This window comes from Meriones unguiculatus, chromosome 8 (assembly GCF_030254825.1).
Source record: "Meriones unguiculatus strain TT.TT164.6M chromosome 8, Bangor_MerUng_6.1, whole genome shotgun sequence".
Lineage (NCBI taxonomy): Eukaryota > Metazoa > Chordata > Mammalia > Rodentia > Muridae > Meriones > Meriones unguiculatus.
The window spans coordinates 109,179,371-109,192,278 of record NC_083356.1 but is presented as its reverse complement, the minus strand read 5'-3'; the positions used below and the strand labels follow the sequence as shown (position 1 = coordinate 109,192,278).

Genomic DNA, 12,908 nt, shown 5'->3' with positions numbered 1-12,908 from the left:
CCACCCGCTCTTCTCTCTCCATTCCAGCCTCACGAGGTGTCCCGCATCTCCACCCCACCTCCAAATAATTCTGTCCGGTGTCCTTGACCCTCCCTCTCCAGCTCTATCTTTGATTATTTTGTTCCTCTGTTGGTTTAAATTTATAAATAAACTTTTTGCTTCCAGCTTTAAACCCATACTCTTAGGATCTTTCCTTTCTTCTCAAGACCGGATCCTCTAGTACCTCTTCCTTTTCTATTTCCTTTCTGTTCCTTTGTTTGGTTTGTCATGCCGTGTGCGATGTTGTGGGGGTGGCAGTGTGCGCAGTGTGCACGTAGCAGCCAAGGACAGCTGTCTGGGGACTGAACTGGGTTTTCAGTCCGGCCTTTGCAGCAAGTGCATTTACCTAATGAGCCAGCTCTATAACTTCAGCATTTACCTTTTTTATCTGTTACGCAGACAGAATCCACCCCATTCCCTCCCCACCTTTCTGGTGTTTGTTTGTTTGTATGAGAGCTTTGAACTCCTGATCCTCCCATCCATACCTCCACAGTGATGGAATTACAGGCAGGCACAGTCAGGCCAGCTTCTCGCACTGTAGCCCAGACTGGCTGACCTCTTACTCAGAGGAATCCTCTCACCTCCGCTTCTTGAAGGCTGGTAACCACCATTCCAGACTCTTTTTCTTTCTTTAGCCGGCTCTTCTCATTTTCAGGCCTCTAGTACTAGGCCTCATGACAAACACATTGTGTTTTCATAGTTTACCTAATCTCCAGATCTGAACCTAATCGAATGTTCAGAATCCCCTTTTTTCTAACCCACCTACCAGGATCAATCATTCTGTTTTTCCTGCCTTGACTTCACCCCCACACGTGAGAAAAGGAATACGTAGAAAACTACTCTCGAGACCTGTGTTTCAGCTTTCATTCTCTGAAAGCCTAAGATGTAGAACAGGGAGTTTTGTCTTGTGGTCGGGGCATGTTCTGGTCTACATACTTCAGTGACAGACATAGTTCTGAACTCCATGGGAAGCGTTATAGATCAGATGAGTTTTAACTGAAAGCTTATTTAAAAAAAAATCAAAGGAAAATGTAGGGTCTCCATAAGACAAAAATTTGGCATCATGTCTCTTGAAATATCAAAAAATTAGTAGAAAATAGTTTCTGGGCTTAGGGATTATAAATAGAGGATGTGGTTTTTGTTTGTATTTGTTTGGTGTTTCTTTTTATTTATTCCTTATCTTACCATGAAGCACAGGCTGACCTGGAATTTGCAGTCCTCCTGCCCGCTCCATTGCCCCGTGTAGAGAATGCTGTTCTGAAATGACACTAATTCATAGCAAAACTCAATTAAATAGTTAGCTAAAAAGAGAGAGAACACAAGAAAATTACGTTACTCTTTCCTCAGTGCCTGTTGTGCGTTAGGCACGTCTTTGGAAGTTTACACGCTACCTCACACACTCCCTCCATGAGGTGAATATGATTAGCCTCACTCGGCAGAAGAGCAACTGGATGGCCCAGGAGCATTAGTCACTAGCCTGTGGTTCCTGGTGAATAATTGGCAGAGCTAAGGTTTCAACGCAGGTGTCTTTGAGATCAAAGCCAGACACTTGGCCCTTCTCTGAAGACGCAGGCAAGCTACTATTTTGCAAGTGTCTCTACCATGCAGGGCTCCGCACTGGACAGATGAGGTCTCGGGGTGCAGAGAGGTTTCCCTGAGGAGCTGCCTCTGAAAGTTTACAGCCGAGTCAGAGTCAAGAAGCTCAAGTCACATGGGTGTCTCCATTCGCAGCACAAACAACTTGGAGGTCGTGGACAAGAGGTTCCTGGGTGCACAGTGTCATGTTTGACCCGGGCTGCTTTGGAGCCAATAAACTGCCATCAGAGGTTCCAAGTACAGTACTGCTGAGCTTGAGCCCAGTCTGCCATCCCTGACAATTCATATATCCTTCTCGCCCTGCAGCAGAGCTGATGTCAGAGTTGAAGTGGGAAAACGTATGATGTTGAGTGTGCGTGTACTTCCTGGCTCTCCACATCCACCCTCACTTCAGCAGCCTTGCTCGCTCCTCTCTCCATCCCTGCCACCCTCACTCCATCCCTGCCCTTCACTGGCCATACAGCCTTGCTCCTTAACAACCTATTTCTCCTTTTGCCTACCACCAGAAAGACATCCTAAGCCAGCCTACCCCTCTGCCCCCACTCCCTGACATCACTCTTGTAGCCGGTCCCTGGATGCCTGCCCCCTCCCTCCTCTCCCGCCGCCTCCTGTGTCTCCCAGCCCTGCTCTGACGTGGGAGGTGAGGGGGGTGGGGGCTGGGTGAGTCACAGTATTATGATGCAGTTCCACAACACACAGCCACATTTACCCACAGACCGAGGTGCGGAACAAGAGGCAACCTCTGCCCCCCGCAGCTGTCCAGCCTGCAGTCCCAGTCCTCAGCCCCCAGCTACCCTCCCCAGATCTATCCCCTTCCCAACTGAAGGAGCCAAGAGAGAAGAGAGAAGAGTGAGCTGAGAGATTGAGGTAGACGGAGATCTCTGGAGCAGACCTCAAGGTGAGGGGGCAGCCCTTCTCCAAATCAATTTTCCCCCTTTGCAAATTTCCTCTTCCTGCTGCGTGTTGCTTTCTCCCCTTCGTAAAAGCATTATTCATCCACCCTTTGTCCTCCCTTCCCCCTCCCCGCTGCCTCCGCGCCTCTCGGCTCCTCCATCCTTCCCCAAGCTCTGCCGATTCTCTGGCAGTTATTTCCCGGCAACTTTGGCTGCGGGAGCAGACATCACTGTTTATTGTTTTTGCTGCTGGTGCAGACCCCCAAAGCCTGCCCTGGGCGCTTGCTGCTCTGCTAATTATTCGGACCATACCATATTGAAAACGCTGGCCCAGGGGGAGGCAAAACATCACAGCAATTGAATCCATCCCTTGTGAGCAAACGTCCCCCTCCCCTTCCCTATCCCCTGAGAGGCACTGGATTCGCACCTGGTTCCACCACTCTGCCTCATCACTTCTGCTGTCAGTAGCCAGGCTTCCCAGTTGCAAGCCTTCTGCTCCCCTCACCTCCCACAATCCAGCCCCATCTCAACACCAGGGAATTGTCCTCTTCCCAGCACTCACCTCTGTTTTTGTTTGTTTTGTTTTCCTGCCCCCAGTCATTTGCCTGATTTGCTTCACCCCATGACAAGAGATGGCAGAGAAGGGAGAAGAAATGACCCCAACTCTCCTTTTCATGATTTTATTTTTTTGGCCTTCTTTGCAGCTTCTCCTCTGCTGGACAGAAAGGCAGGGGAAAGGGAGGGAGGCGTGACAGTGACGGAAGGACAGGGCTGGGGAAGGAGCCAAAGATAACGGGAGGGGGCAAATCTGGTATCTCTTGAAGCAGGTGTTTCAAGGTGGCACCCTGGGGGGAACTGGAGATAAGTTGAAGGCAGATCAAGGGGTGATGCTGAACTGAAGCAAGGAGGGTCACAATACAATGTCACCCCGAATTCAGCCCAAGGTGCCTCTCTGGGACTCGGCCAAGGGTGGAGGACCAGATACTGAAGAAGATGGTCCTACTCGGGGGCATTCATGGGAAGACTTCTATGGCAGCCCTTGGAGAGAAGAGAGGAGCCTGGGTGCTCATGACCACAGAGAGGACAGAGCAGCCCGTTTATCCTGGCAACTGGAGCCATACCGCCTCCTCTGCTGGGTGGTCTAACATCACTGGAGCTCTTGCGGTTGTCTCTGAAGGAGACACAGGCCATCCCACAGAGGCGGGGCGGGCAGCCGCCTGCTTACCAGAGTTAACAGAGGACAGCCCTCCTTATCCCCCTCCTGCAGTACCCTCAGCCACGTCGGGACTGGGGTGTGAGCGGGCAGACACCAGCGTCTCAGGCTCCTTAGTCAGATCCCTGCAATTCTCATTCGCTGCTGCCTCACCACTGCTGTGCTCTGGCTCCATAGAGAAGAAATATTTTCTGCCTTGTGCCCCAAAGCCCAGCTTTTAAAAAATAAGGAATCCTCCTACCCTGATGCTTCCTGCTAACGTTGCTTGCACGCTCTGCCACACAGCCCAGGAGTCTGGCTTCTGAGCTGCTGCCCATTTTCCAAAGGTCCAGCTGTCAAGACTTGCTGGAGGAAAGATAATTTTTCTCCTAGGGCTTAGGTGCCTGTCATTGACTCAGAGCTAAGGCAGCAGTAAGTAAATAATGAGACTAGAGGACCAGAAGCTAGAAAGACAGCCAGCGCTCCCTCTAGCCTGGGGTCTCTGCGGCCCAGGGTGCAGGACTGGGAAACAGCCACGTTTAAGGGCTGGATGCTGAAGAGCTACCAAGTTCTGTGGAGTTCCAGGACCCAACCCCAGGAGAGGGCTGAAACGCTGCGTGTGCCCATCTGCCTGCTCCTTCTTACTTTCCCAAAACGTGGGCCAATCGTAGGAGGCCCTTAGACGGAAAAAGAACCAAACAAACAAATAAAAGGAAAGAAATAAACCTTGAGGTCGGCTGACTTTTCAAAAGGCTCAGAGCTCCTGTTAGGGCGCAGTTCCTCTCAGAACTGGACACAAGAGGGGTCCCCTGCAGACTGCTCCCACGGCAGTGTCTATGCCAGCAGGCTGCTCTCAGTGGAAAATGCTGGAGACTGCTACTGTCTCCGGAGAGAAAGGTACCAACTCCCTTACAAGACGCCGGAACGGCTGCCAGAACAGAATGGGACTCTAGGGGACAGAAAGTGCAATGGGAGGCCGAGGGCTGGTGGCGATGGGGATGGCGGGGTTGAGGTGAGCGAGCTCCATCTCTCGCCGCTCAGGAGCCTCGCGAGGTCACGCCTCCCCTGACGCACCCTCTTCTCTTGCCAGGTGACTTCCATTTCCATCTGGTTCTCGTCTGGGGGGGCCCTGGCCGGGCAGCCCCCCCACACTCCCACTGTCCTGAAACACGGCTCTAGCCAATCTGCTCCGCTGCTTTACCTGCGACCGTCTCTGCGGGGGCTGCACGGCTCCAGCCCCGCCGGCCCGCCAGGGCATCGTCCTGCAGCCCGTCATGCCCAGCTGTGACCCCGGCCCGGCCCCTGCCTGTCTACCCGCCAAGACTTTCCGCAGCTACCTGCCGCGCTGCCACCGCACTTACAGTTGCGTCCACTGTCGGGCACACTTGGCCAAACACGACGAGCTTATTTCCAAGGTAACGCTGGAGGGAGGGCCCGCCACTCCCCCAGTCTTTTACTCCAGGCCCGTTGGGACGCAGGCACTGGGGCTAAGGGCTACCCGGTGGTACCCACTGTCTATCCTGTCTCCACAGTCCTTCCAAGGGAGCCATGGCCGGGCCTACCTGTTTAACTCCGTGTGAGTCTACCTGTTTCTTTGTGTGTATGCGCTTGTGTTCCAACAGCTTTCCTCATTGCAGAATGGGGGTGAGCCTCCAAAAGGACCCGGTACTTCTTACAAAGGGGTTCAGAAAACGCGGTCTAGTTTTGTGGGCGTAGGACGGCCCAAGCACCTATCCTAACGGGGTGGAGTGCTGCCGGCAGCGGCTTCTGGTGTTCCCCAGGCAGACATCCTTTCGGGTTGGTTGGGGGCTGGACTGACAGGGCAACTCTCCTGTGTGCTGGGTCCTTGTTTCCTGAGACAGGGTCAACGTGGGTTGTGGGCCAGCTGAACAGCGCCTCCTGCTCACAGGACTCCACTCGGTAGCCGACATTTTCTGTGAGAGCTGCAAGACCACACTGGGCTGGAAATATGTGAGTCCCCACGGCCCTCCAACCCCAGCGCCCACACGCCAGGCCACGGCCCGGCCCGCAGAGGGAGCCCCGAGGGGAGACACTTCCCGCGGTCACCGCTCTCCTCCTCCCCTCCGCCCCCAGGAACAAGCTTTTGAGACCAGCCAGAAATACAAAGAAGGGAAATACATCATTGAGATGTCACACATGGTGAAAGACAACGGCTGGGACTGAGGGCCTCAGCGGGCTGTGACCCTCCTCCGCATGCCCCACCCCTCACCAGTCCCCTGACCCTGCCACGCAGTCCACACCAGCATGAGTACTGCCCACCCCTGGGGAAAGCTGGCTCCGAGCGACCACCCTTCCCCCTTCACAGCGTACCAGGACCCTCTGGAGCAGGAGCCTGGGACACCCCAGGGGTGGTTGAGGCTCAGGAGTGGGTAGCAGTCAGGGAAATACAGAACAGGGTGTCGGGGGATGGTTGTGGCACTGAAAGTGATGGCAGGGCGTGAACTCAGGCAGAAAGGACTACGAATTACCAAATTTGATCGGCCTTTTTTGAATGAACAGGACATTGGTGGTGGTGCTGGACCACAGGGCAGCAAAGACTTCCGCCGGAGTGAAATTTTGGCCTCAGCATCAGGGCCCCAGAGTCAGAGGGCAGTTTGTCCACCCCCATTCTCCGTTAAGGACTAGGGATGGGGCCAATACAAGAAAGAACACAAACCCTAGACCCTGGGAAATCATTACAGGGGTTCCCATTTCACTCCACTGTTTACCTTCGCACTAAAGAGGCACTTTCAAGTATCTAATCTTTGCCATTGGGTGGGGTGGGGAACGCTGCTCCAAGAACAGCCCCCGCCCCCAGCTGGCTGTTGCCAGAGAGCAGTCTTTATGGGCGTTCCCCAAGGCCCAGACACTGCTCCCTGGGACCCGGTTCCCTGGAGGTGGATCGGCAGCGCTGCGGGACCAGTCTTTCCTGTGACTGCCACCAGCGAACGAAACTTTTGTATGATACATAAAGTGTTTGGGTCTATTTTTAATAAAAAGGGCAAAAGGAACTGTGAGGTGCTGCTGTGGCTTTCCTTCCTTGGGTATGGACCCTGCACTGCCCTCTTTAAACCAGTAGGAGGCAGCACTTGCCTCACCGCGGCAAGCTCCTCCACCGGCTTCCCAGGCGGTAAACATCCAGGTGAACCACGAGGTGTGGGTTTTTATGAGCCTGTCCAAGAGGCGCATCTAACATTTCCTGTCCCCTCGACCTCTCCCCGGTGAGAGCGCAAGCTTATTAGAGATTAAAAATCAACCCATGGATAGTCGAGAGGCTAAAATGAAAATCCCCGGGCTGAGATGCTGCTGGCAGCTGGTCTAAAGTAGGATATAGCTCAAACTATAGCGCTAACACAAAAGTAGGATATAACGAACATGATTGGGGTGCACTGACAGGAGATCTCGATTTGTAGGGGAAGACTAGATTTGTGGTAAAACAATCCGTTATATGTTATTCTTGTTTCTAGATCAACCCATGGGCATTGCAAATATTAGTACGTGCCACTTGCAGGGATGCGCAGCGAACAAGCCAGCCAAGGCCGGACTTCTGGGAGCTCAGTCTAGTGGCCAGAAGAGGCTAGGCAACCCCAACAGGAGACAATGGGGGCTCTAGTTCAGACTGGCTTCCTAGATTTGAGGAGTAAAGAGCTGGGAGAGATTCAGACAGAACCGTGCGCTGTGGCACAGGCTGGGCTAACTGGAGGAAACTGTTTTTCCGTGGCTGAAACAGAAATGCAGGAGGAGAAGATATAAAGATTAAAGTGGGAGACGGGAAGCACTGTGAACCTTAGAGGACCGTGATTTCATCACGAGGACACTGGGAAGGCATGGATAAACCACTGTCGCTCTGAAACATAGCCTGGGCTGGCCCTCGAACCTGCTATATGACTTTGAACTTGTAATCTTCCTGCCTCCAGCTTTCAAGCATGCTCTGCCAAATCTGGCTTTTGTGGCGTTAGGGATCAAGTTCAGGGCTTTTTGCATGCTATTCGAGCACTCCATTGACTGAGTCACAACCCCATCCTAAAACCTAAAAAAAAAAAAAAGTGAAATGGCTGTTTTGTGCCAGACATGAAGCTTTTCCTGGGGTGGGGTGCCATGTTTTCACTATGCAGCTCTGGCTTCCCTGGAACTTCCTGTATAGATAGACCATGCTAGTCTCAAACTCAGTTCTACCCGCCTCTTGAGTGGAGTGCTGGGATTATGGGTGCGCACCACTATACCCAGGGAGGCTCGGATAACTTTGAGTATTTAGAGCTACCTGTACTTTCTCAAATTCTCTTAACATCAGCATGGAGACACAAGCCAGAAACATCTGAGCACCGGGGCCACAGAAGGAGTGTGACTAACTGTTTAGCTGCATTGATACCAACATCATCTTTCCCTAAACTCTAGTAGGGATCCAATTCCATCCCTTGGCCCCACGCTTCCTTCACCAGAGCACTTCCTTCACCAGAGCACGCTCAAAACTGCTCGAGGCGAGCCCTGCGAAAGACAGAAAAGCCAATGGCATGCTTGTGTAACGTGAGGAGACTCCGGGCCCGGCTTAACAGATCAATCCTTTAGAAGGTGGGCAGGGCTATCCACATCCTAGGTGACCAGGCAGGTCTGCCTTCAAGAACCATCACAACTAAGTGATATGGCCAGGAGGGGTCACGCTGACAACTGAGTGGAACCCTCCTTCCCACATATCCTAGAGGCAGGAAGGAGCACTAGAGGATACGAGGGATACTGAGGCCTAGGAACCGTCCTCTGCTGTTAGCCCTGCCCCTTTCCTGCGCACCTCCACATTCCCGGAGGTCTTCTGAGGGCCCCACATTTCTCCCACACTTCACACAAACCCGCAATCCCCGAGCTTCATGCCGCCCCTGGGTTTGGTCTTAAGCTGAAGCCTCCAGATGATGCCCTCAAATAACCAGCAGGTGGCATCAAAGCCACTCACCCAGCAGTTCAAACCTCTCCTCCAGACAGGTCTACAAAAACACGGATGCCTTTCTGATGGGCTTAGGGCAGAAAATTCTAACTTGGGAGCTCTACAGCCGTGGCTCCACAAACGCAGACTCCCACCAGGGTAGCTGACTGGTGCCGGATGGGAGAGAAAGCAGCAGAGCTGAGGAGGCTGCCAGCACTGGGTAGCACTACAAGGCCGATGCCCTTTTAACATTGCACTGCTCGTTACAGGTGAAGACAGTAGCACAATGTGAAAAGAGCTCCGGCCAGCAGCAGCAGCACGCCGGCTTTGCCTCCTCACCCTTTCTCCCAGTCCCCGGCCCACTCAGCTCGAAGCCCGGCTCTTTTCCTCACTTCCTTCCCAGCAAAGATCCCTTTTCCCTTGAGGGGTTGTGGTGCAGGGCCAAAGGAGGCAGCCTGACGGGTTCCCAGCATTTGGCACTTCTTCCAAAAGGAAATAACTGTTAAAAATAAAAAAAAGTTCAGGTGACAACAGCATCAGGTTGCAGGCCAGAGAGAACCTTCTGCTCACTCATGTCCAGTCTACAGCTATGTTTGTTAGGAAACCTTGGAGGTCTCAAGATGATGATCTCAGGCGCTGGATGGATATCCATAGCCAGAGTAATGGCAAATAACTACAAGAGCTCAGGCAGGAGGGAGAAGCTCCCAGACCTGGAGGTGCAAGCAACTGAAGCCCCACTCTTTCCTTTCTGATGTCTTCAGAGTCTTCTATGGATGTGGTATTAAGCAAAATGGCCGGTGATTTAGCTCACATAGGGTAAGCTTTCGCTGATAGTGGGGTTAGAAGCCAGGTTTTCTGTCCACCGCCTGAGTTTAGCTGTGGAGTCTTCACACTCATTTCCATGACCCCAGTCCATCACCCTCATCTTCAGGACAATGGAGACTGAGAAAAACTTAAAGCCAGGCAGCATTCTAGAGTCACACACCATTCAGAGCTACTGACCAGAACGAAACCAGGCACAGCGCTGACCCAGGGGACGGAAGCTGAGGAGCAACTCCTGTGGAGATTCATTCAGACCATTGAGTAGCTTCAGGGAAGCCTCCCCCAGCCCCCATTGCAACAAGCAGGAAAAATGGAGGACTGAATTCTATCTGGGAGCTCTTCCTCTGGGTTTGCCTCCTCCCACCCCCTCAGGAAGCGGGAGAGTGTCTTTCCCGCCTTCCCAGGCAGAGTTTGTTCTTGTAACCTGCTAACGTTGGGGCCTGCCCCACAGCTTGCACAGTTCTAATGGCCAGAAACCAAGGCCTGGCCTGGGTCAGTCGCCAGGCCTCTACGCTCTTGGAGTTGGGCAAGCCAGTTGGAAACAGGACCAGGCCAACATGGGGCAGAGGGACAAAGACAAGACTACCGAGGGAGCTTCACGGTAGCCAAAGAAGATTCTTCATCAAGGAGACCCCAGATCTTTCCTTAGGGAGCGAAGGGAGAAGTAGTCCCTCGGAGCTCAGGCGCCCAACTCATTCCTGAGAGGGGAGACCAGCAATTCAACAGCCAGCAGGACCCCTCCCCCACCTTGGGCCTAGGAGCCATCCCCCAGCTCCTTCCAGAAGAGGGTGTAGAAACAGAGGAGGAAATGGGGGAGGGGAGGCCTGGCTCAAGTTCTCTCCGCTCCCCCTCCTCATTGGCCACCATCTTCCGGCCCCTGCCCGCCAGAGCAGCAGGAATGGGGCCCAGCCTGTGGAAAGGAGAGAAAGGGCAGGTGGGGGGTTAGCTGGAGCAGCAGGGGCAAGGGGCTGGCTCCAACTGTCTCCTCTTGCAATCTCCCCACCTCCTCCCGCAACCATGGCGACGGGAGGAGGAGAGCAGGAGGGTCCTGAAAGCCCTGTTCTGTGAATGGGATGAGAGGGGCAGCTGGGAAGTGTGGGGTGAGGGGCGCTTTCCCTCGACACCCAACTGTGCCCCCGCCACACCTCGAGGCTGGACCACACGCACTCTCACGCACACGCACAAACTCTCAGCCATACTTGCCGCACAACTCACCCCTCGGTCGACACTCGCCCCAACTGGAGGGTGGAGGCACGGCTCCCCACGTCCTCGCAAGCCCACCTACTAGCTGGCGCCAGCCTCGCACCCCTGCAGCAAGTGGGGCTCGCCGCACAAGTTGTGGAGGTGACGAATCCCTGCAATGCTCCAGCAGCCCACCGAACACACCCTCCCGAGCCCAGGGGCTGGCGGAGGCTCAGCCTCTGAGCCCCCCACCCATCCCCACCACGCCCCCCATTGGAAAATGACAGAGAGGCCACCTCAGAAAGGCACGCCTGGTGCTCCCCGGATAGTATTTCGAAAGGAAAAACAGAGAAGATGCCTACGAGTGGAGAATGGGGGTGGGGGAGCAGAGGGGAGGAAAAGGCCGGAGCACCCCCTCCCCTCACCAAGAGAAGGAAACCGAAAGGCCCCGAGCCCCGATACCTACACATCGCTCTTCTTGGGCGCCTCTGCCCGCCACCTCCTTCTTCCCGGGCTCTTTCTCTGCCTTTCCCTCCCTTTCGGCTCCCCTTCCCGGCCTCGCTCCCCTGCGCGCGCCCTCTCGAACCCCGCGGGCTCGAGGCCCCGCCGGCCGTCCCTCCACCCGCCGGCCGGGACTGAGGCTCCGGGCTGGGCTGGCCGCGGCGCTCCGCTGCTCCACAATCCGGCTCTTCCCCCCGCGCCCCCTTTCTCCTTCCACACTCCCTGCCGTCCATCTTGAATACTTGGGATTCTTGAATGGAGTGAGCAGGATCCGCTCCCCCAGGCTCCCATTGGCTGCGCGTTAACCCTTTTGAAACGAGATCCTCCGTCCCATTGGCCGCCAGGCTCCCCTCTCCTCCCCCCAGCTCCCATCCTCTCCGCCTCTCCACAGCCTCGAGGTCAGGGCGCTCCCGGCGCCCCCTCCCCTGGCCTCTCGCCTCCCGTTCTGCTCCCTTCCAGGACGCCCCTCTCCCAGCTCCCTTCCACCCTAACCCCCCCGACGCACACACACGCAGGCTCGCACACACCACTGCAGGTAAAGGCGAACGCGATTCCCGCCAAATGTAACTTGCGGCTGGGCTGGCCCTCTTCCCAGACGCCCCCGGTGCTGGACTTGGAGACCTCTGAGCGATGCACCGAATCGGTTTCCTGCCCATCCGAAGCACCCGCTCTGAGCAGAAGCACTCCTCCAGCCGGGAATTCTCCCCGCGTTCTAGCCTCGCCCGGAGCAGTGCGGGAGCCCTGACAATTATTCGCGCCCCCTGGGCTGAGCAGGAAGCTGGCAACTCCAGAAGAGGTGGGGCTGTTCAGGAGAACTAATTCCGAGCGCCGCAGGGCAAGCCTGACCCGATCAGGAATGCGCAGCGTCTGAAGCCCAGTTCAGTCCACCATTACCCCTGTCCAGGCTGGCGTGCTCGCACCCGTTAGGGTCTTTGGGCTGGGAGTCCCAGGAGTAAGGAGAGACTGGGGGAATACATCAGGAGCGTGTGTCTGGCTCCCTGTCTGCCTGTAACAAGCACGCAGCAGTCATGTTTCTTCTCCGGGCCTCAGTCTCCTCAGTTACAAAAGGGTGAACCAGAACAGAGCGGTCGTGTGGAATTTTCTGGGTAAAAAGGGAAATGGTTCTATATGTGTGTCATCCAAGATGGTAGCCACCAGATACACGAAGCCATCGAGCACTTAAAATCTGGCTAGAGTAGAGGAACTGGTTTTTAAATTTAGTTTACGCTGGGTGGTGGTGGTGGTGATGGTGGACCCCTTTAATCCCAGAGGCAGAGGCAGGAGGATCTCTGTGAGTTCCAGGCCAGCCCGGTCTACAGAGCAAGTTCCAGAACAGTCAGGACTACACAGAGAAACCCTGTCATGAAAAACAACAACTAAGCCCCAAAAGAATTTAGAATCACTTTAAATGTTATCACTATATATTAATTGTATAATGAGTTTCATTATGACTCTGTGTTTTTATTTGTGTGTGTATTTTTTTTTATCTTGTGTGTATTTGTTTCGTTTTGAGACAGGGTGTCACAACCTCAGATTTGCTATAAAACTGAGGCTGGCCCTTTCATATAGTGGCTACTTTATTTGACAGGATAGTACATATCTAGAATCTTTGTCCTGATAAATAGCAGAATATTCTTGGATGTTTGTTTTGTTTCTTTCTTGTGTGCATAGTTGTTGTTTTGTTTTTGAGACAAGGTCTTGCTACGTGGTGGTCCAAATCCACCCCAATTTTCAGCAGTCTGCTTCACTCAGCCTCCAAATGCCGTGATTA

General features: G+C 54.1%; 1 protein-coding gene across 1 annotated transcript; it reads left to right on the top strand.

Annotated features, from left to right (window-relative positions):
* Positions 1-2,101: 2,101 nt before the first annotated feature.
* Ypel4 (yippee like 4) lies at positions 2,102-6,737 on the top strand. The gene is made up of 5 exons (XM_021642928.2): positions 2,102-2,533; positions 4,811-5,135; positions 5,253-5,296; positions 5,583-5,691; positions 5,815-6,737. Exons 2-5 carry the CDS (start codon positions 4,995-4,997, stop codon positions 5,902-5,904), a joined length of 384 nt encoding a protein of 127 aa, XP_021498603.1. The 5' UTR covers positions 2,102-2,533; positions 4,811-4,994; the 3' UTR covers positions 5,905-6,737.
* The last annotated feature ends 6,171 nt before the right edge of the window (positions 6,738-12,908 follow it).